Here is a 21,903-nt window from a genome sequence, read left to right as displayed (position 1 = left end):
GCACAAGTTCATATTGCCAGTAATCTCAAAAAGCTTTAATTTATTTGTTCTGCGGTTGATGTTGCAAGACGGTCTAGACTCACATGCTAACCGTGCTATAGAAAGGGGTAGTACATTTCCAGAATAGCCTTTAAGGTTGCATCCCCAGATCGGCCATCCCACATTCTAAGATCTTAGTCTCTGTCGGATAGTCTCCATAAGCAGTGCGTAAGCAGCATCATCCAGCTCGATAGTCTCCTCTTCAGGCGCCCAACCTAGATCCTCACTGAAGTCCCCATACTGATTGCCAATATACCAGGGAGCTAATCCGCGAACGTTATACCAAGCATATTGCATCTGTGCTCTTCGCTTCTGTCTCAAGCCCTCGCCCAGCAAATAGTTTCCCATTGGCACCGCCTGCGATTTGTCACGGCGCGAATGGTAGGCTGCGATGAAGCCTCTGGTGTAGTGTTCTGGTCCAGGATCCGCAAAGAATCTGTGACGATTGTGCCCGAAATACCACTCTGGCGAGTCTTGCCTCATTTCCAACGTGACCGGTTTCATCTTCTTGTCCCAACTCTCCTTAGTTCGAAAGGGGCAAGACCATTCCCCAACCCCCATGACAAATTTCTCCAATCCCTTCATAGTTACCCTCCATTCCGACAGCACGTGATGCCATCTTCTGCTATATAAGATTGTTTCCATAGGGGCGTTCTGGTCGGGGTTAGTGCCTAGAACTGCTGTCAAATTCACATACTGCTTCGCTTGAAACAAGACACAGCACTCGTCGAGATATAACTCTTCTAGTCCGCCGCTCCTGTTTTTACTGCCCAAAGATGCGATCCAGTCTGTTTCGTCCTTATTAGTAAAGACATAACGCCCGAGAGCCAGAACCTTGAGGAATGGTAAGGCACCAATCCGGTCTAGGTCCACTCTCGGGTACTGTCCCCAGTAGTCGGTATAGAATAGGGATAAAACTTGAAGTTTCTGGACGACATTAGGTCTTAGCCACCGTATTGGAAAAGAACTGAAGAACTCGAACTTCTCGACAGAAAAGATGGTTCTGAGACACCCATGAGTTTCTCCCATGAGCAGCTTCAGATCGATGAGGGTTGGCAACCGGAGAAGTCTGTACCAAGCCTTGGACTGGAAAAGTCTGGGATCATTGTAGTCGGCGAGGTGTGAAATGGTCAGTTCTCTGATCTGTAGGGGTTCTCCTGGAAGGACTGGCGCATCGTGTGTATATTCAAACTTAGCTTTCCATTCAGGTGTAACTGCATCATAGATCTTGGTTCGATTCGCCGGTGTCCACATTCCCGTCACGCAGTGAGAAACAATGTCTAGGACCAAGTACCGGAAGTACCACCTTTAATGTATCAGCAATCTTTGTGCTTTTGAAGACCTATTAAAGCGAAGATGGAGATGTATGAGATTGTTGAAAAGGCCAAGATACGGAAGAAACTGTAGAAAGTTTTCGCAACGATGAAATCTTGAGGGGCGATCCCCTAAACCTAACACTGGATCCGGTTCTGTATCAATCGTCACCTCTTGGACAAAGGTTCGTAGTGTATCCGACAGTGCAATCTGTTGAAAATGTAAAGGCGTATCACCATCAGGCTTGAGCCTGAGGGCTCTAAATGCGTGAACTGTTGCCGCGTAACTAAGCTTTCGAGACACCAACCTGGCACGGAGCCGGTCTTTCTTGCACAAATGGCGGCAAACAGTCATCAGGATCTCAGTTGGGAGGCTTATATCCTTGCCGGCAGGACCCTCCATGGTGACGGTCGTGTCTAGGGCTTGGTGACCAAGGGCGTATGTGGTTCAAGGTGTAAGCTCCTGGATAAGCGGCAGACAGAGCTTTTGTCCTGTCCCTATTGCTGATTTGAGAAAAATATCATTGAGAAGTATGAACCTCGGGCCAGTGTAGAAAGCAAGGTGTCGTGAGATTTATCAACTCGTTAATGCTTGTTGGTGACAGGATAGAGATGATTGCTTTAGGCGCTTTGGGCGCTTGGGGTTGTTTAAGTACTATGGAATACAGTAAGCCCATGTAGGCACCTATATGTTTTTGCCAGTGTCAAACAAGAGTATTTTGTGTTTCTAATGCCTGGTTTCACAATAACACTGGGAAAGTATCACTATCCACTTCGAACATGTAGAAAGCCGGTAAGTCAGCGGAAGGGAATATCCTAGAACAAGCGACAACGCTCATTCGCACAGGGTAGCGTGGTCAAACGCACTGGTGGTGTTCACTGTAATAGCCCATTGGTAGAACATGACAGTGGTTATACTCCTGTTCTGCGGAATGCACAGTGATATGCCAACGGTAAGGGTGATCTCCAGGTCTGTTTTGATTGGCTCGGAGTTGTCCGTCACCGTCAGATAAGCTGTCCCAGCGATAACCGAGTCGCCTAGTTCTCCGTTAGCAGACTAGCACGCATATAACACATTCCCCGCGTCCCCCAAACCTCAATTTCATCAGCTGATATTGTAATGGAAGACTCTCGCCCAACTAAGCGCGCACGACAAGCTTGCGAGCCATGTCGGTTAGTCCCTTACATCCTAGAGGTAATCCCAGCGCTGACATTGGCCACAGTCGCAAAAAGTCCAAGTGTCCTGGCGAGAAGCCCGTGTGTTCATACTGCGAGCGGCTCGGCCAGATATGCGTTTATGAATCAGGCTCTGATAGCCAAGGTCAAAGAGCGCGTTCGGATAGATCGCTGGTATGTAATTCATTGATCTCTAGCTGTAATTGGCTAATATGCGATGCTTGTAGGAGCTTCGAATGGAAACCCTAGAGGAGAAATTGGACCTGTTTATCGATCGCCTTGAGTAAGTGATAAGCCCGATATCATGGCAGCCATTGCTTTAACAGACGTAATCCAGTCCTGTAATCAATGATTCACGCCGCCGCTCAGCGTCGCAGCAGGAAGGAGGACATACACCGAGGTCCATAGTCAGTCACGATGAGCTTCCATACATCGGTGAAATCGTACACCTAAGATCCGCGCCAGGGTAAGCAAGTCTTCTCATATCCCGAGAGTGTCACTGACGGACAACTACAGCACAGAATCACTCGTCGAGCCAAGTAGTGATGAACTAGCTTCACTTTATTTAACCTGGCTACATCGACAACCTCTGGTCCTATTCAACGCCGAAACGTTTGCAGAGTCACTGCCACGTAGAGAGGCAGACCTGGTATTGGCACTACGGGCATTATGCCTTCGGTTTCCTCCCAGGTTATTGAGTGAACAATATCGCCAGCGCCTTCATGCCATGGCACGAATCTCGCGGCAATCTGTGATGGATAAAGTGTTCAGTAGCCGTGTCGACTGTTCCGTGTTACAAACGCTATGTCTTTTGAGCCTTTTTGAACATGCAGGTATGTTATTAGAGGTCTGTGATGTTCTGGCTAAGGCTGACCTCGGATCTAGAAGGAAATACTGTCCAAGCAGGGCTACACCTCAGTACGGCGGTTCAGCTGCTGAGCGGCATTCCTAAGGGTAGCTTCCTCGGTGAAGCTGCCGAGTTCAACAACTGCATTCGAAGCATATTTGTGCTTCATCACCTGCATGGAAGCGTAGTCTCAAGCGTATGGCCCACTGCCATGACGCACGGCGAGGACACATCCCTGGGAACTTCACAGTGCTCAGCGTGGCTTCTTCCGCCAGAGAAGTCATCATCATGCGATATGGATCGAGGCATCATGAAGTACACAATTCCTCTTTCGCAAATATGGCGAGCAGTGAGAATCTACGCCTCGCGCCGTGTTTTCTCAGACACCTTGCCACCATGGAATCCGCGCTCCGATTATTCCCAGGTTACATATCGACACCTCGAGATTGACTGTAGTGTGCCACTGAAATATCGCTTCTCTGCTAACCAGATTGACAAGCAGACGCCTCAAACTCTGCAACAAAACAGAGGGTATTGGGGTCCTTACTTGTTCACTCAATTCGTCTATGCTTCCATTCCTGTTATCCTCAATCACCCATTTCTTTTGTCCATGAGACTACGGCACTTTCGACACACTATGCCCCAATCATTTGTCAACAGCTCTTTTGACGCTATTACCCGACATATTGGATGGATCATGTATCATCTTGATGTATTGGAGAAGTTGGACTATCGAGTGTCTGACCCGACCTTGGCCCATATTGTTGCAGTGGTTGCCACCATTCATCTGCAGCACAGTTTTGTGGAGGACTTTGCCTTGCGCGAAAAGGCTAAGGCTGGATTTGAGAAGTGTCTCGAGTTCTTGAGATGCATGGGTCTGACATGGCATGGTGTCGCAGTCATGGTAAGTACTACGAAGAGCTATGGCGAAGAGATACAGCACTGACATCCTCAAAGCATGAGAATCTGCGGAAGCTGCAGCAGAGTATACAAGTTGTGCCACTAGGCATCCAAGACCCTGGGCTGACTAGGCCAGCCCAGCAGAAGTTCTCCATCGACACGAGACTTCTCTGGGATATTCTATGTTACGAGCAAGCTGGAAGACCGGATGCGCGCGCCGATGAGTCTATCTACAGCGGTCTAGCATCAATCCACCAGGATCCGTCGAGAGGCGCTAATGATGATGGTGATGGATACGATCTGGTCGGATCAGCCGGTATCATTGGGCACAAAACCGTTCCAAAGGACACACCTCTTTATGCCCCAGGTGAGGGAGAGGTGAGCCACCCCATAAGAGGCCGTGTCCCTTCTGATGCTTCTGGGTTGCTGGGATCCCTTCAGCAGAACATTCAGGAAGGCTTTGGATCAGCCATGGAACCAGACAACATCTTTCCCGAAGTACACGACTTTGGAAGGGCCATTGATGAGTGGTTGAGTCTTGATTGGGGAAACACGATGCTGTAAAGTAGTGGAACTGACTACCAAATTCTTTTTACCATTACACTGGTCACTATGTACAAACTATCACCATTTGAGACTGTCAGACCCAGCACACGCTTCTAGCTTGTTGCAGAAGTCAATATCGCCCTGCGCATTGCCTGACTGCCCACTCTTTCGTGTAGCCGGCCAAATCTCATGTCCTTCAGACTCTTCTTGCTTATGATGTTCCATAACTAGCTTTCGTGTAGTCTCTTGAAAGAACAGAGGACCCTGATAGAAGGACTCATCAGTAACTATGAATGACTTTTGGGGTGGCTCATACCTTTTCTACGCGAGGATGGAGCTCGCCATTGACAAAGATACCAGCATTCAAGTTCTTCTGCGCTGCGTTGCAGAGATCCTTGTCTTCTTTGAGAATCTGCTTAAAGCAGTCGCTGATCTCGTTGAAATCTTCGTCAGAAGCACTGTTGGCTTTGTACACTTCGTACTCCATCTTGGTCTGTGATGCGGAAATGGGGATACAGCGCATGATGTAGAAGAAGGGGGGTCTGAACGTCAGGGTCAGATTGTAACTTGGTGGATGGATATGCTTACGAGATCGTGATAGAGGCATTTGGGTAATAGAAAGTACTGTAGATGCCCATGCCATCTTTGTCGGGCTTATCCACGTTGAAGTGCTGTATATGGCCTCCAGCTGTCTCAACCCAGTATTTTGACAGATCAGTGAGGGCATTGAGCGCGGGGTGTCCAGTAGGACAGTGATAACACTAAATGGTTGCATTAGAAGCTTAGAATATGGACTCTTGTCGCTGATACTTACCTCATTATAGTTATCTGCCAGTGTCTTCCAATTATAGTCCCCAATCATCTCCCACTGATGATCAAAGTGATAAGCTTCCATATCGAATGGCTGTAGGCGTGGTTGAGTATCGACACCGGCAAAGTCTTCGTCCCAGGCCACTGCAGGAGTAAGGCTGACGTCCATGTTGATCCAGATGAAACCGAGTTTGTCGACATGGACATGGATCGGGTAGAGGCTGTTCACAGACTTGTCGAATGTCGGAACCTCTTGGTACTTTGGAGCCTTGGCCAATTTGCCATCGAGTCCATAGGACCAGCCTCGAAATTCTCAGCGCCATTTCGTAGACACGAATTAGATCATTCACTTACCATGATATTTACAAGAAAGAATGTTGACTCTTCCTGCATCCTGTTCTACCAGTGGAAATGCCCGATGTCGACAGACATTATGATGGGCCCTAATCTCGCCTTGACGACCTTTGATCAAGAAAAAGGTGAAGCCAGCCTGGGTGATACGCAAATAATCACCCACTTCGGTGAATCTCGCCTTGTGTGATACAACAATCCACTTCTTGGAAAAGATTGCTCGTCGTTCCAGTTCATACATCGCTGAAGAACGGTACCATGAGGCAGGCAATGCTCGGGTAGTCTGAGGCTCAGCCTCTTTCGTTGTACCGAAACTGAACCAACGACTCATTGTGGCTTGCGATAATAACTGATACTATGATTCAAAAGGTCTGGCGACCAGTTGACGGAACAGGGCTTAGGCTTGGATGGTAACTAGACTATGCTGTTGTGTATGATAAGATTCGCCTATGAATGTAACCCTCTAGTCTGGCCCTTATACCCTTCTAACTATCATGCATGTGACAGTATGACACGATGCGCATTCTTGACTCCGCACTCATCAACCATCAATCGCTGTTCTTGGTGTATTCACTTGGAGCCAATAAGACGAGCGCCAATCATGATTTCTCACATCCTGTTTAGATCACGGCCCGCTTCCGTACCCACAGCATCAGACCTTGTGATACGACCCTATCTCGACGCTAGACCATTTCAACATAGCAATTCTCCGTACCCACCAAGACCCGGACCGCTTCCGGCTTGTGTGCGTCCTTGCCCTTGTGAGACTGTGCCATGATAAGCAGTAGCCTACGAAGATGGGCAGCTACAGTCAGTTTAATCCGAACTTGATATTGCGGGCTTAGTTCATCCTAAGGATTCATAATAGTAGTTTTGCACGACAATTTTTAGTTATCCACGATATTTGACCTTACTCAGTAATCATGTCCGCCGAACAACAGCAAAAGCCAAAGCAGATCCGATGCACTATCATCGGAGCAGGGTAAGTATAATTCTTGCCCGTATATAATGGCCTTGGCTAATAATTCCGATTAGTGTATCTGGTATCCTGATGGGTAAGTTCTTGGCCATTTAATACACCAATGGACTACGCTGACACGACCAAGCATACAAGCTCAAGCAACATCTCAACGACTACGTCACTTTTCAGATCTTCGAAAAGTCACCGGAACTTGGAGGAACATGGTTTGAGAACAAGTATCCCGGCTGCGCTTGTGATGTGCCGAGTCATTGCTATCAATATTCATTTGCTCCTAACCCGTCATGGTCAAAGTTGTGAGTTTTCAGCTGCCAAATTAGTGTTCATTGTTAATCGTCCAAAGTTACGCGTCTTCCGACGAGATACAGGGCTATTTAAAGGGAGTTGCTAAGCACTTCGACCTCGAGCGATACATATCCTTCAACACCAAGGTGGTTTCAGCACAATGGTCTGAGAATGACAGCACCTGGGCAGTAGAGTTGGAAGATGGGTCTCTGGTCACATCAGAAATTCTGGTCAACGCCGGCGGGATTCTCAATCACCCACAAATTCCCAGCATCGAGGGGCTGTCGAAATTTAACGGCCCGTTGTTGCATACTGCATCCTGGGATCATTCGATTGACCTCCGGGATAAACGCGTCGGCGTGATTGGTGCGGGAGCCAGTTCAATCCAGTTGGTTCCCTCGATACAGCCTGTGGTCAAGGATATGAAGGTTTTCATCCGTACACCTTCCTGGATTGCACCGCCAGTCGCCCTACCCGATCCCAACGCGACGAACTACACCTACAGCACAGAAGAGAAGGCTCTCTTCGAAACAGACAAGAACATATATCTCGATACCAGAAAGGGATTAGAGGATCAATTCAACGGGATGTTCCGCCTCTTTCTCAAGTCCAGTCCAGAGCAGGAGAGAACACGTGCCATGTTCGAGTCGCGCATGAAACAGCTCATCCCTGACCAAGATCTGCAGAAGAAGCTGATACCTCCATTTGAGGCTGGGTGTCGAAGAATCAATCCGGGAGAGGGGTTTCTGACCGCCTTGCAAAAGCCAAACGTGGAGCCCGTATTCGATTCAATTGAGAGAGTGACTCAGAATGGTATCGTGGCTGGTGACAAGGAATATCCAGTAGATGTGCTAGTTGCTGCTACAGGCTTCAACACGACCTTCAGACCTCGCTTCCCTATAATCGGTCGCAATGGTGTCAACCTTCAAGATGCATGGCAAGAACATCCTGAGTCGTATCTGGGCCTTGGTGTCGCAGGCTTCCCCAATTACCTCATATTCTTGGGACCAAACACTCCAATCTCGAATGGAAGCTTGATGGGTAAGTAACTGGGTATTGTGATCGCGATTGGTAATAGTTATGCTGACCTCTGTAGGTTCTGTGGAAGCGACTGCAGACTACTTCATTCGTCTCCTTCACAAGATGATACGCCAGCGTGTCAAGACTTTCGAAGTCCGAATCGATGCTCAAAATGACTTCAATGCTCACACGCAGAAGGTGATGCAAGACATGGTGTGGACCGGAACTTGTCGCAGTTGGTGTAAGTCACTTCCGCCTATCACCTTCGTATAACACAACTGAGCATCTTGCAGACAAGCAGGGTACAAACGGAAAGGTAACTGGACTCTGGCCCGGGAGTTCCCTTCATTACATCCAGGTACTCTCAGAAGATAGATGGGAGGATTATGAATGGACCCATGGGTTGGAGAGGTATAGTTACTGGGGTCATGGGTTGTCATGGATTGAGGAGCCTGGCCTTGATCCGTTGGGTGCCGTAAAGCAGGATATGATTGAAGCAATGACGACTTTACCAAAGAAGGACTCTGACTTGAGCTTCTACCTGTGGGAGAGCAATCCTCTGCCTGAGACCTGTTTTGCAAATGGGCGCTCAGAAGAGAGAGTCCAGAAAGGCGACAACTTGGCATGGAACAAGGTATTGCATCCCACTACTACTTCAGATGTTGATAAGCATACTACGGTAGCTTGTGTCACCGTACCAGTTTAGCGGATTGATAGACCTTCATAACGAGAACCCATAGTTCAAGCAGATTGGAGCTCAGTGCCACACTGCCAATGACCCGTAGTGAACGTTTTCTAAAAGTTTCGATAATAACATATCGGGTTCGATGGTTTCTCAGATGACCTTTCTTCATCTGTCTGGAAGGTCGGACTTAACGGTTCATTATACACGTGGGAAATGGTTATGATAGTACCAACCGCGTTCTCCTGGCAAGTGATGGTATGACTAAAGAACCCTGTCAATTACGCGTGACTTATGATATCATCAACAGATACTGTATTATCTTGCTATCTACAACTTCGCGCGAGGAGCTTGCCTCCAGAGCATAGGTAACGGTCCATCGGGTCCATATACAGGATCATCTTCAGGCATATCTACTTCGTCGATAGTATCCAGAAACACACTTGACGACTTCTTTCCCATCTCATTCCGCCACTTGGGACAACCCTATAGATTATCAGTATCTCCTCCAAGACATGATAGAGAAAACAGCATACCTTTGGATATACACCGATGTACCTGTAATCCGAAGAGCTTTCAAGGGATGAATGGGCTGTTCCGGCTGGTAGGACGACAACATCGCCTGCCTTGACGGGGACTTCTACGCCTTTTCCCTTCTGAATCTTGCCTAATAATAGTGTTGAGGAGCCCTGGAATATACCTGTGAATGGTTACAAGAGTACTTTCTACTGAGACATGACCAAGCAAGCAACTCACCGTAGCACTCATGGCTATTTGGATGGAAATGGCGGATGGCAATATGTCCCCAAGTTCCCTAATCATGACTCAACATCCGACATCAAAAAGCAGAAATAATTGCATACCCTCTTTTCCCAACGGTACGTAGTTAGGAATCTTGTTACCGTCTCTTCGGTTCTCGGCTGAGGTAGCACATCCCGATATACAAGGATCGGAAGTCGGCTGTTAGGCGCATCCTCCGTTCGGGGAACGAGGTAACACTCGACGCTTGAACTCATGATGGTAAACTTAGCCTATCGATGCACCTGACACCCAGTACTTGCCTCACCATATAAACTTGGTTGGTTTACTCCGCGTTTGCTGTTGATAGGTGGTGGCCAGGAACACGGGCCGCTTCCGGGCTTGCGGGGTTGATAGGTATCAGCTGGGCATCTTTTGGCTTGATAGCTTATCTTAGGTAGTAAGATGAGGCGGTCCGTTCTCCGGAGGCTTGTAACTTGCGATGGAATCGGAAAGGCTGGATTGATATCTTGTTAGTGTGTTGATAGGGAGAGGTGAGTCTTGCACGAATGGAAGGGTTTCGATTAGAAAGGAGTTTGTAGACAAATCACGTCTCTCCATCCAGCAGTCTCCACCAGCCTCATAGTTTCAGTTCACGTTGTTCAAAACATCTCGTCTAACTTGGTGTTCATTCGTATCCATTAGAACTCATCATGCCGACTCATAAGGACAATACAGATGCTGCGTCCGTTGGCGAGAAGCAGGATGGCAAGATGCTCGAGACATCTCTTGACCATGTCCCTAGCCATGCCAACGGTACAATCGCCACCATCGACGGCATAGACCCTGCAACTCTTCATAACGATGAAGTTATCACTCAAGCGATCCAAGCCATTGGCTTCGGCAAGTTCCAGTGGCAGCTAACCTTCTCCTGTGGTTTCGGTTTCCTAGTTGATCAGGTCAACGCCACGACTTCCATCACCAAGCCCTTGAGCTAACTCTGTCACCAGATGGTCCTTGTCTCTATCAGTCTTGTTACACCGCAAGCTGCCATGGAATTCGGTCCTCGATATGCAACTCTCCTTTCCGCGTCTTCATATGCTGGGTTACTCATCGGCGCTTTATTTCTTGGTACCCTCGCCGATAACTTTGGCCGACGATTAGTCTGGCAGGCTTCTATCTTTGGGTGCTCTATCATGACTGCCATTGCTGCTAGTTCTCCGAATTGGGCTGCTCTGAACGTCTTTATTGCTTTGATTGGCTTGTTTGCTGGTGGTAACCGTGAGTCTACAATGCCTATCAGTGTGGCCTAATATGATTGCTTACGTTAACCTCCATGTAGTGGCTATCGACTTAACACTTCTGGCGGAAGCCATTCCTCAGGAATGGTCTTTCATCTTATCAAGTCTCGCTGGGATCTGGGGCTTCGGGAACGCAGTCACGGGCCTCATTGGTAATTCCTCCTAAGCACCAGTATCACATTCGCTCACCCTTACAGCTTGGCCTCTTCTCGTCAACTTCGGATGCCCCAGCGGCTCGACCCCCGATACCTGCAGCCGCAGCGAAAACATGGGCTGGCGATACCTTTACATCACTCTCGGTGGACTCTGTCTCGTCATGTCGCTTATCCGAGCTTTCGTTCTACGATCCCTCGAGTCGCCCAGATGGCTCGTCTCTTGTGGAAAGATGCAAGAGGCTGCGGAGGTTATCAACCATATTAGCAGGATGAACAAGTCTGATTATCATGTCACTGGTGATAATTTCCTGCAGCCTGAGCAAGAGAAAGCCGATGGTGAGGTTAGGTCTTGGCGTGCGAATATTGATCGAGCTTCGAGGCTCTTCTCTGGTGCTAAGTAGATCCGGTTGATGGTTGGCCTCATCATGATCTGGGCTCTCATCGGCATCGCGTAAGTCCATGTCTTAAAAATCTTGAGCGAGTTACTAATGAGGAACAGATACCCGCTCTACACCATCTTTCTCCCTTACTACCTAGCCGCCCACGGCGCCAACTTCGGTGAAACCAGCAACTACATAACCTACCGCGACTGGACCGTCTCCTCAATCGTGGGAATTTTCGGCCCCCTCCTAAGCACTGTCCTCGTATCATCCCACTACTTCAAATCCAAGCGCTCAATGCTCCTCACCGGCATAATCTGCTCTGCATTCTCCGGAGCATTCACATCAGCTCGAACAGCAGCGGAAAACCTCGCGTTCTCATGCATGATCAACTTTTCGCTCAATGCTTTGTATGCTATTGTTTACTCGTACACCCCGCAGGTTCTTCAGGTGCAGAATCGTGGGATGGGTATGGGGTTGCTCATGGCGGTTGGGAGGATGGCGTCGCTGAGTGCGCCTTTCATTGCGACCTTTGCGGATGTTTCGACTTCGGCGCCGATTTGGGTCGCGTGTGCCTGTTTCTTGGCCATTGGGCTTATTGCAATGCTTCTTCCGGCTGATACACAACCTTATGTATCGAACAAGAGCCACAATTCTAGTGTCTGAGGACTGTTGGAAGGTAAACGTAGTATTCACGGTAAGCATTGCAGTGTTGTGTTGGAAGTCGAGCTGTATAGGCTGGGGAAGTGCCGAATTAAGCTCAGTTATTGTAATATCATAAGTCTTTTCGGCAGCCTCTTTTGACTTTGCCAACTACATATTTATGTCAACTTTAGATGACTTTGTTGATTTGTGGAAAGTGAAAAGAGAATAGTGATAAACTGGGCTTCTGGTCCGACCGCACGCTTGGTGCTCAACATGAGGTCATGCGATTGAATCGGCCTTACAAGGCAACCGTCTTTCAACCTGGAATTGCTTTTTGGGGGCTGTGCTCATTAGGGGGAAACAAGGCTCTCAGCTACGCAGGGGTACCTGAGAGAGCCTTGGCTGCGACCAACAGATAAAATAATGCCCCTCAACCCGCTTTCCATTCTTCTCCTGCGCTTCCGTCCTTTTTTCTCAACTCAGCGACTTCAATTGGACCTTCTGAGGACGGCGAAATGGACCCGCTCTCAATCGCTACGTCTGTGGTAAGTTGTTTTCTCCCATTTACGACGCTTACGATACTGATCTGATAGTAGGTAGGTCTGACAGCAACGTGTCTCTCGACTTGCAAAAAGCTTCATGACCTTGCCGGCGAATATGAAGATGTGCCAACCACCATCGCTATGATATGCTCCGAATCGACTGTGATCAGCATGGGCCTATCTGAGCTACAGTCTAAAATTTTACATCGCGACGATCTTGCACAGGCTTGGGCATCTCGGACAGACATTCTAAATGTTTTTGAGATTGCATTGACAGGTTGCATGACGGTTTTTAGCTGTTTAGAGGCCGAGACACGGAATCTCAAGCTAAAAAACCCTGGAGTTTTAGCTAAGCTCCCTGGGGTTTTTGCCAAGCTTAAGTTTATATGGAATCAGGACCGGCTTAAAGAGCTCTTGGAAGCGCTGAGAGGACAACAGACATCGATCACATTCCTCTTAAGTATTCTTGAAATGTCAGTATACTGTCGTCTCGCTTACCCTACTAATGATCCATTAGGGATACTCTTTCTAACATCCAGAAAGACATTCGCAAACATACACGCCAGATCGAGGCCACAGCAGCAGAAGCCCAATCTCTCCAATCCCGGATTCCCAGCATCAAGATTGAATCCGAATCTATATTCAATAAAGACGCCGCCAGACTCAGTCTTTTCGAAGCGACTTCAAATTTCGCGCCTTCTGAACTTGACTTCCAGTTTGATGACTTGGTCATTAATAGCAATGCGTACAGGCGAGCGTTCGCCAAAGCTCATACCGAAAATCAGAAGTCACATAAACAGGTCGAAGATGATACCGCTAATCCTGACTCTGATACACCCAATAGCATGACGTTCAGATTGGTGACTACCTCGAAAGATACACCACGTGGCATCTCACAAATAACATTATGTGATACCACTGAAGCGCCAGCCGAAGATGAAGGCTTGTATCCTGAAAGCCAAACGGGCTCACTAGACGAAGCCACCAGGGATGAGACGTATCAAACTGCTCATACGAACAGCTCTGACTTCCAAGGTCTTCTTTTCAGCCAGAACGTGTCCCAGCTTGTGTGCAACAAGTGTTCAGTCGACATTACAGGAAGGTGTGTGTCGGCCTTGGGCAATGCATGGCATCCAAACTGCTTTGTGTGTTACGTGAGTTTCACAATCCGGATCTCAGAAGTCAGAGCTGATTGAGGCCCATACAGGATTGTGGCGAACCAGTTGCTGGTCATTTCTTCCCCACAAATGAAGAGGGAAACCAGGATAAACCTCTTTGCGAGAAGGACTACGCTCGTAGACTAGAATCAAAGTGTTTCAAGTGCAACGGGGCACTAATAGGGACTTACATTACCACCTTCCGGGAATTCGCCTTAGAGCAAAGTTATCACCCTCAGCATTTATCCTGCGATGAATGCGGTACCGTCTTGAGTATGGAAAGCCACCACACGTACGAGAAAAGGGTATACTGCGAGTTACACTTTTGCCGGACCTTTGCACATTACTGTGGTGGCTGTAAATTTCCCCTTCTTCTTCCAAACTACTATCTCGAGGCGGTTGACAGGGCAGGAGTGAAGAGGAATTGGCATCCCGAATGCGTCATCATGACTCAGTACTGGGGTGTTATGATTCCAGTATCGCACACAGGCCGCAAATATCTCAGAACTATCCAGAGTGGTTCAATGCAGGACCTCATGGCCGATATTCGGGAACAGCATGTTGCTTGTCTTCAACGCATATATCAACTTGGAACACATATTCTGTCGACCTTTACGGAAAACTTTCGCCTGGCTTTGGTGTTTCGTAAAGCAGGGTACGCTGGCCACGAGTCCTTCAGATACTGGAGAATTATGTTATATGCCGTCTCGCGCCTTTTGCAAGCAACAGCCCAGCTTTCCAATGATGGTGAGTCCCTTCTCTCAGCTATGAATAATCTATAAGGCGGCTTACTGACATTCACGATGTCAGTTGCTGATGCTGAAGTCAGAACATTCTCTCGGACGTTTCACGGAGTCCTCACAGACATTGCTCTAGGATCAAATGATGAGTATTATATAGTTAGTGAGAAGATTGTGGTGGCTCTCAGATCTGTCCTTAAGGTGGCATTGAACACACTTCTAGGGATGGATCGTGTCTCGTGGGATACAACTCCCACTGAGCTCGATAACTTTTTGAAGGGACTTGATCCCGATATTCCTCTTGTGTCTAATTCTGACTACGACAGGAAGCCAACAGGTCGCGGAGTCTTTCTCAGATGCGAGGAGTGCAACGAGATTCTAATCCATGACGCCTTCGCTGAGCCTTCTGAAGTAGGTCATAAATGGCATCCCGAATGCTTCCGATGTCTCGTATGCCGGAGTTCAGGAGGAGTCGTTTCATCTCCGTCACTGCAGACCGTTGGTTCATATAAATGCCAACTGGAGTCATGTGGGTGGGAGGGTATCATTGAGTTGATACCAAGTCACGCTCTAGTTATCCATCATATCTGGCGAAGTTGGCTTCTTCTTAGAGAGCAGGAAGCTCCACCCGGACTCAGCCCTCCAACGGCCGGATTTATGGAAAGTGTGGTCTTGGGGATCATGAATAGGTCTTATCTGTCTAAGAAGAGCCTTGGGCCAACCTGATACACATCATATCTAGTAATACAACTTCGCGGTCGATGAACGTTTAGGATTCGCTGTTATACCTGCTAGACCCTAACTGATCAAGCCCAGTGGAGTGGAGACCGAACTTTCCCGAGCCTGCCAGTAAAACCGGGATTATTTCGCGTACGTGGTGGATTGTTTACATTCGTGTCATATAACAAGTTCCTCGTGTTATCACTGTTCCTTCACGACGGACAGTTCCCATACCTAAGATGAAGTGGTGTTATGTTTTCCACCTACGCAAGCACTGTGTATAAGCTTTTCCGGACAGTCAATAAAAAACGTCATTTTGCCATCGTCGGACAATTCTTTAGTATATGAAAGGCTGAATCACCGTCCAGCATAAACCACGCCCTCGTACCCCTGCAACACAATTCCACCCTCAAAAGCATCAATATTGCTTCCCAACAACCTCCTCCCCCAATCCCCCTCGACCTCGACCCTCTGCTCCTCCTCCGAGAAACTCAATAAAACAAGTGCTTTCCTCCCATCATAACTCGTCATCGTATATGCAAACACATCCTCACTATCCTTATACTCATCCAAAATATCAAAGCGTCCATAGACAAAAACATCCCTCTCCTTCTGTCGCAGCTCAAGGACCTGTCTGTAAAACGCTAACACGCTATCTTCATCCTTTTCTTGTTGTGCGACGTTCCATTCCTCGTAGTCGTCGTTGACGCGCATCCAAGGCTTGTCGCTCGTGGTGAAACCGCCGTTGGGGTTGCCGCTCCATTGCATGGGCAAGCGGCCGTTGTCTCTGGCCTTGAGGCGCATCTCTCTCATGACGTCGGACATATCAGCTCCGGTACCTCTCTTGTTGAGAACGCTGTTGTAGTAGTTCAAGCCTTCGACATCGACGTAGTCTTCGGTCTTCCAGGATTCAGGTACGTTTGCCATGCCAATCTCTTGACCTTGGAGAAGAAATAGCGTTCCGCTGAGTGTACCGAGGTAGATAGCCAACATTTTGGCAGCTTCCTTTCGGAACTCGGGCTTATCAGACCCATACCGTGATAGAGAGCGTCCAGAGTCGTGGTTATCCATGTAAACGGAGTTCCAGCCATCAAACTTGGGCATAGCTCCCTGCCACCGACTCGTAATTGTCTTCAACTTCGAAAGTCGAAAGTCATCACGCTCATATTTATGACTTGGACCAAAGTCCATATCAACAATATCTCCCGTGAACAACATGTTCAACTCATGCCTATCCTTGGCAACATAACTAGCCACACTGTCCTCATCCTTAGTGAAGCCTAGTTCTCCCACTGTCATACAATCATACTTGTCAATGACCTTCTCCCTCATCTCCTTTATATACTCGTGCATGCGTGGACCGCTGGCGAAGTACTTATCACCTGGTTGAAACTCGGCGTCTGGTCGGGTGATAGGTGCGTCGGGAAGATCAGGGTGTTTGGACATGAGATTCATCGAATCAATGCGGAAGCCATCGGCGCCTTTGTCGAGCCAGAACTTCATATCGTCGTATGTTGCCTCGCGCATGTCGTCATTGGCCCAGTTGAGATCAGGCTGCTCGGGCAGGAAGAGCGAGAGATAGTATTGCTCTGTCGTCTCATCGTATGTCCATGCGCTACCACCAAAGATGGAAGCCCAGTTATTCGGCGGTTTGCGATTACCATCAGCGTCGAACTTTGGATCACGCCAGAAATACCAGTCCCGCTTTGGTGATGTTTTCGACGAGCGTGATTCTTTGAACCATTCATGCTCATGGCTAGTATGATTCACCACGAGATCAAGTAGCACCTTGATACCCCGCTCATGACACCCAGAGATCAATGCCTCAACATCTTGAATCGTACCGTACGGACGATGAATGTCGCGATAGTCTGAGACGTCATACCCCATATCATGCTGAGGACTCTTGAAGATAGGCGACAGCCAAATAGCCGTTGCGCCTACAGAACGAATATAATCAAGCTTTGAAATGATACCAGGCAAATCGCCTAGTCCATCGCCGTCGGAGTCAAGAAAGCTAGCTGGGTAGATTTGGTAGACAACAGCTTCTTTCCACCATTGGCGATCAGGAGGGGTTGAGGCTGACATGATGGCGGGGTCTGGATTGAGTGTGAATGTTGCGATGAGGAGATTATTACACTCGTGTCTGAGGTTTCTTATACCCGATGATTACTTCCCGGTCCGACAATAATTATTCTCATGTAACATCAAAGAAAAGAGAGAATCGTGTGATGACTTCTCCACGTCGATCTCGTGCCTTTTCATTCTGGGCTGAAACTCTCAAGGGTGAATTGTGATTTGTCGATGACTTACCCTTGACCCAAGATGTGCACCAATTGCATCGGACCGACAATTTACCCAATGATCATCGTCTCCAAACGCGCGGTCCTTTTGTTCTCCAGACACGAAAGGTCCAATGGAAATTCAACCATTTCACCCATGGATCCACTATCTCGATCCGGGTTGTGAGGATGGTGACTTGCAAACTTCTTCTCGGCCGATGAGATGGGGCCATTTTTCGCTCTTGCTGTTCCCCATGGGGGCTCCATTCATCGGAGAATGTTCAACGCCTCTCCAGATATTTCTTAAGTCTAATGATCATGAAATGATATATAATCCTGAGGGCATTCCCTCCCACTGACCAGCTCATCATCACAACCTCAATCACTTTCCCCCTTCAATCCTCAAAATGACAACCAAAGTCGAAGCCATCACCACAGTGTCCGACCATGTCGAGAAGGCACCAGACTCCATCGCCATCCAAAAAGCCATCGACGCTCAAGACCTCACCCCAAAGCAACAATACCAGCGCCTCTGGACAAACCTCAAGAAGGACAAGCGCTTCGTCCTATGGTCCATCTACATCATGTCCCTAGTCTTTGGCTGGGGTTACGACGCTGGTCTCTCAGGTGTAGCCGTTGCATTCCCAGAGTTCCGCAAGGTTTATGGAGAGTACTACAGCGTTGGTGATCAATATGTCATTCCCGCGCTGTGGCAATCTCTTTGGAACGCTGCGAGTACGATTGGGCAGATCTTTGGTGCGTTTTTGGCGGGTACGTTTGCGGATTGGGTTGGGCGCAAGTATGTTCTTTGGACTGCAGTCGCTCTATCTATCTCGTCTTCGTTCGCGCTGGTCTTTGCTCCCAGTCTGCCTATCCTCTTCGTCTCCAAGCTTCTTCTTGGTCTTTCAGTTGGTCTCTCAACTGTCACGCCTCCTCTGTACGTCACAGAGAATGCACCCGCCGCTCTTCGAAGCTCTCTCAGCTCCCTGACCAACGTCATCATTGTTCTGGGTTTCTTCCTCTCCTCCATCACTGGCTGGGGCTCTTCCAAGATCAAGGGCGAATGGAGCTTCCGACTTGCTTTTGTCATGACCTTCCTCGTCCCTACTCTCTTCGCCATTTGTCTTCCTTTCCTTCCCGAATCACCTGTTTGGTACGTCAAGAAGGGTCGCGACGACGATGCGCGAAAGGCCATCTTCAAGCTTTACGGTACTTCTATCGACGTTGAGGAGAGACTCGAGTTCATCAAGTCTGAACTCGAAGTTTCTGCTGGTGAAGCCAACATGGCTAAGCAGACAAGCTGGAAGGCCATCTTTTCCAAGGAGCACCGAAGTAGAACCCTCATCGCTGTCATGGGACTTCAGTCTCAGAATTTCTCTGGTGGATACTTTGCCAGTAAGTAGCCAGTTACCGCTCCTGTTGACCTAAGTACTAACTGTCGCAGACACCTACCAGACCTACTACTTCGAACTCATCGGCCAATCCGACCCCTTCGGTCTCACAGCTATTTCCTCCACCCTCCAATTCCTCTCCAACTGCGTCGCCGTCTGCGTTTCCGACGTCCTTCCCCGTCGAAAGTCCCTCATCGGAGGCGGTACACTCCTCTGCTGCTGGTCCATCATCATCGCCGGAACATCCCTCGCAGGCACTGCCAACACAGCCGCCAACACCGCCCTCCTCGTTTTCATGATCACCTGGTCGATGCTTTACACCGGTACAGTTGGTTGCTTCGGATGGGCTATCGCTCAAGAAACTGCGGCTCAGGCTACGCGTCCCAAGACGATTGCTTTCAGTCTTGTTTGCCAGCAGCTCACTGCGCTCATGCTCTCTTCCGTGTTTCCTTACTTCATTAACCCTGATCAATTGAATTGGGGTGGAAAGGTCATGTTCTTGTTTGTTGGGGCTGAGGTCTTCATTCTGGCTACGCTGTTCTGGTTCCAGCCTGAGACCAAGAACAGGACTTATCATGACATTGACTGCTTGTATGCTGAAGGCGTTCCTCCCAGAAAGTTTTCCAAGTATGTTGTCAACGATGGAGCTGTTGTGCGAAAGCCCACTGCGGAGAAGAAGTAATTGCACTAGCAGGGTATTACGAATGTGATGGGATGAGGGTCTCCAGTGTCGTGGATGGGCGTCGGGTTTGGAGTTTGCATTTTGGTAGTTAACATGGGATAAGGAAACAAAAAGTCTGGTGGTATATGAGGATGATAGCATATTAAATGAATGTCTTTACTTATCAACTCACTCTCTCGCTGATGTCTCTTGTGCTCCATCGTAATATTATTCTCGTCTCGTCTTCATGAGCTGATTCCAGAGCAGTTAGTGCTAAATTCGGTGGACCCAGTGGCGTGTGCAGCCATGACGAAGTGCACTGTTCTCCGCATTTATATAAAACCCAATCCCCGCAAACTTCAAACCTTGTCGCAACTGCTTTCAATTAATCGAATCGAGCCATGTCAAGTCCAGCGCCGCCAAAACCTACCAAGATCCGTCAAGCATGCGATGTCTGCCATAAGAAAAAGATCCGCTGCGATGGCTGTAGGCCGTGTCACAATTGTCAAAGCTTGGATAGAAGCTGTACCTATCTGGCTGTGCCTAAGAAGACGGGACCTAAGGGACCACGATATGCGCGGAGGTCCAAGCAGCGACCGGCGACAACATTTCAGTCTTCTACCAGCCCTGAGGTCGACAAGCCCAGCATCAATTCTAACAACACGGCATCTCCACCATGTCCTAAACAGTTCTCGGAGTCGCCACAAATGACAGACACAGTTATTCGATGGTGTCTCGACGCGTACTTCAAGCATAAATACCCACTGACTCCAATTCTCCATCGCCCTTATCTCGAACAAACACCAAGATCAGCCGAGCAATATGGCTTGATCACGGCTTGCTGTGCTGTTATCGCACTGTCACCAGAAATACTACCACCCTGCCCTGTCGAGGACAATTTCACGATCCCATCAACGGACTTTTTGATAGCGGAGACTCTTCGCGCAAGAGAGTTTTGCAATCTGATCGAATATCCGTCTTTAATGCACATTCAGACATCATTCTTTCTCCATGCTGCGTTCTTTTCAATGAACAAGGATAATTCGGCATGGTATTACTTGCAGGAAGCCATCACTATGCTTCAAACATTACGCTTGCATGAGGAGGCCACCTACACTAATGATGATGCCAGCGACCCGGTGTTTGTCAAGTACGCTCAACGAATGTTTTGGGTACTCTTCATCACCGAGAGAGCATATGCATTGCAAAGGAACCGACCGATCAGATTACAAGACACATTAAAACTGCCAGACGTCGACCCACTATCTTCCGACGCAGAGATCCTACGCGGCTTTCTTGATCTTATCTCGCTATTCCGCCCTTTCGGCCAAGACTTCATCTCACAGTGGAACTCCCCAACATCATCCACTTCGACAGATTTCGCAAACCTGTTTCGATTGCAGTATCTTCTCAAACATTCACTTCCGAACCTTTCAAATCACTCTCAAGTCCAACAAGCAGATCTTCTCATATCCCGTCAATGGCTCAAGATCGTCGTCTGGAAGCTTTGCGCCTCGAAAAGAGTCCTCTCCACCGCAAATAGCGAGGATGTCATGTCGTTGCATTACCCGGCTAGTATAGCACGCGATATCGTAATGGTTTCGCAGTTGTTGCCGACCCAGGCTTTCGAGGCCAATGGTATAGGGATTGTGGAAAAGGTCTTTGATGTTGGCTGCTCGTTGGCGGATCTACTGTCGTTAGTACCGCTAGAATGTCAAGGCTCGACTATGGATGTTGGGGTTATTGATACACTGATGGAGACAGTGAAAATTGTCGGGACGAGGTTCGGTGGCAGTTATCGACATTTGGACATATTGGTTGACAAGGCGAGCGGGTGCCTTCTTATGAACGTGGATCGAAGTCTTGCTCCACCAGAACAGGACAATCCGGACAAAATCGACGAGATATAATGTAACAAAAGTCATTCATATTGAATGGCACCCTATTCGTTGTCCTTATCATCTTGAAGAGCCATCAAAACCCCATTATGCTCCATCAATTCTTCGATTGACCAGTTGACTGCACAGCTAGCTGCAAATACAAGCGGTGGGTATAGAAGGCCTTTGATGTCTGCACAGAGGTTTTATCGTTACTGTGGTCCAACTGCTCCCCATCCATTCACATCTGTCAGACTTAATTTTCTGGGCCGCAATACTCCTTATATCAGATCTATACGACCATTTCGATGATTTCAGTCGACATAAGCACTTTTCTTAAAGCCCACTTCAACTACCTCATAATAG

The 21,903-nt window shown here is 48.3% G+C and overlaps 10 protein-coding genes across 10 annotated transcripts; 6 read left to right on the top strand and 4 right to left on the bottom strand.

Moving 5' to 3' along the window:
• Positions 1-165: 165 nt before the first annotated feature.
• FTJAE_9344 (uncharacterized protein) lies at positions 166-1,293 on the bottom strand (the record flags this gene model as incomplete). The annotated part of the gene is made up of 1 exon (XM_037356256.1): positions 166-1,293. One exon carries the CDS (start codon positions 1,291-1,293, stop codon positions 166-168), a length of 1,128 nt encoding a protein of 375 aa, XP_037203596.1.
• A 1,179-nt stretch (positions 1,294-2,472) lies between these two features.
• Positions 2,473-4,839, top strand: FTJAE_9343 (quinic acid utilization activator; the record flags this gene model as incomplete). Its single annotated transcript, XM_037356255.1, has 7 exons — positions 2,473-2,525; positions 2,576-2,702; positions 2,756-2,811; positions 2,866-2,994; positions 3,045-3,361; positions 3,414-4,279; positions 4,333-4,839. The coding sequence occupies 7 exons, from the start codon at positions 2,473-2,475 to the stop codon at positions 4,837-4,839; spliced, it is 2,055 nt and encodes a 684-aa protein (XP_037203595.1).
• A 60-nt stretch (positions 4,840-4,899) lies between these two features.
• Positions 4,900-6,313, bottom strand: FTJAE_9342 (cytochrome P450 monooxygenase oxidoreductase; the record flags this gene model as incomplete). Its single annotated transcript, XM_037356254.1, has 5 exons — positions 4,900-5,085; positions 5,138-5,363; positions 5,410-5,582; positions 5,636-5,934; positions 5,986-6,313. The coding sequence occupies 5 exons, from the start codon at positions 6,311-6,313 to the stop codon at positions 4,900-4,902; spliced, it is 1,212 nt and encodes a 403-aa protein (XP_037203594.1).
• A 592-nt stretch (positions 6,314-6,905) lies between these two features.
• Positions 6,906-8,972, top strand: FTJAE_9341 (sterigmatocystin biosynthesis monooxygenase stcW; the record flags this gene model as incomplete). The annotated part of the gene is made up of 6 exons (XM_037356253.1): positions 6,906-6,964; positions 7,018-7,037; positions 7,089-7,257; positions 7,305-8,287; positions 8,343-8,507; positions 8,560-8,972. The coding sequence occupies 6 exons, from the start codon at positions 6,906-6,908 to the stop codon at positions 8,970-8,972; spliced, it is 1,809 nt and encodes a 602-aa protein (XP_037203593.1).
• A 306-nt stretch (positions 8,973-9,278) lies between these two features.
• Positions 9,279-9,964, bottom strand: FTJAE_9340 (cupin domain protein; the record flags this gene model as incomplete). Its single annotated transcript, XM_037356252.1, has 4 exons — positions 9,279-9,434; positions 9,485-9,648; positions 9,705-9,762; positions 9,812-9,964. The coding sequence occupies 4 exons, from the start codon at positions 9,962-9,964 to the stop codon at positions 9,279-9,281; spliced, it is 531 nt and encodes a 176-aa protein (XP_037203592.1).
• Positions 9,965-10,399: 435 nt separating this feature from the next.
• FTJAE_9339 (major facilitator superfamily transporter) lies at positions 10,400-12,188 on the top strand (the record flags this gene model as incomplete). Its single annotated transcript, XM_037356250.1, has 6 exons — positions 10,400-10,645; positions 10,697-10,967; positions 11,029-11,139; positions 11,185-11,483; positions 11,544-11,593; positions 11,642-12,188. 6 exons carry the CDS (start codon positions 10,400-10,402, stop codon positions 12,186-12,188), a joined length of 1,524 nt encoding a protein of 507 aa, XP_037203591.1.
• Positions 12,189-12,682: 494 nt separating this feature from the next.
• Positions 12,683-15,295, top strand: FTJAE_9338 (GTPase-activating of the rho rac family (LRG1); the record flags this gene model as incomplete). Its single annotated transcript, XM_037356249.1, has 6 exons — positions 12,683-12,712; positions 12,764-13,182; positions 13,227-13,863; positions 13,917-14,613; positions 14,830-15,017; positions 15,245-15,295. 6 exons carry the CDS (start codon positions 12,683-12,685, stop codon positions 15,293-15,295), a joined length of 2,022 nt encoding a protein of 673 aa, XP_037203590.1.
• Positions 15,296-15,683: 388 nt separating this feature from the next.
• Positions 15,684-17,414, bottom strand: FTJAE_9337 (alpha-glucosidase (maltase); the record flags this gene model as incomplete). The annotated part of the gene is made up of 1 exon (XM_037356248.1): positions 15,684-17,414. One exon carries the CDS (start codon positions 17,412-17,414, stop codon positions 15,684-15,686), a length of 1,731 nt encoding a protein of 576 aa, XP_037203589.1.
• A 601-nt stretch (positions 17,415-18,015) lies between these two features.
• Positions 18,016-19,681, top strand: FTJAE_9336 (maltose permease; the record flags this gene model as incomplete). Its single annotated transcript, XM_037356247.1, has 2 exons — positions 18,016-19,003; positions 19,053-19,681. 2 exons carry the CDS (start codon positions 18,016-18,018, stop codon positions 19,679-19,681), a joined length of 1,617 nt encoding a protein of 538 aa, XP_037203588.1.
• Positions 19,682-20,061: 380 nt separating this feature from the next.
• On the top strand, positions 20,062-21,570 carry FTJAE_9335 (sucrose utilization SUC1; the record flags this gene model as incomplete). Its single annotated transcript, XM_037356246.1, has 1 exon — positions 20,062-21,570. The coding sequence occupies one exon, from the start codon at positions 20,062-20,064 to the stop codon at positions 21,568-21,570; it is 1,509 nt and encodes a 502-aa protein (XP_037203587.1).
• Between the last annotated feature and the right edge of the window lie 333 nt (positions 21,571-21,903).

Source organism: Fusarium tjaetaba, assembly GCF_013396195.1.
Source record: "Fusarium tjaetaba strain NRRL 66243 chromosome Unknown NRRL66243_c0000212, whole genome shotgun sequence".
Taxonomy (NCBI): domain Eukaryota; kingdom Fungi; phylum Ascomycota; class Sordariomycetes; order Hypocreales; family Nectriaceae; genus Fusarium; species Fusarium tjaetaba.
This window is presented reverse-complemented; position numbering and strand designations above follow the sequence as displayed.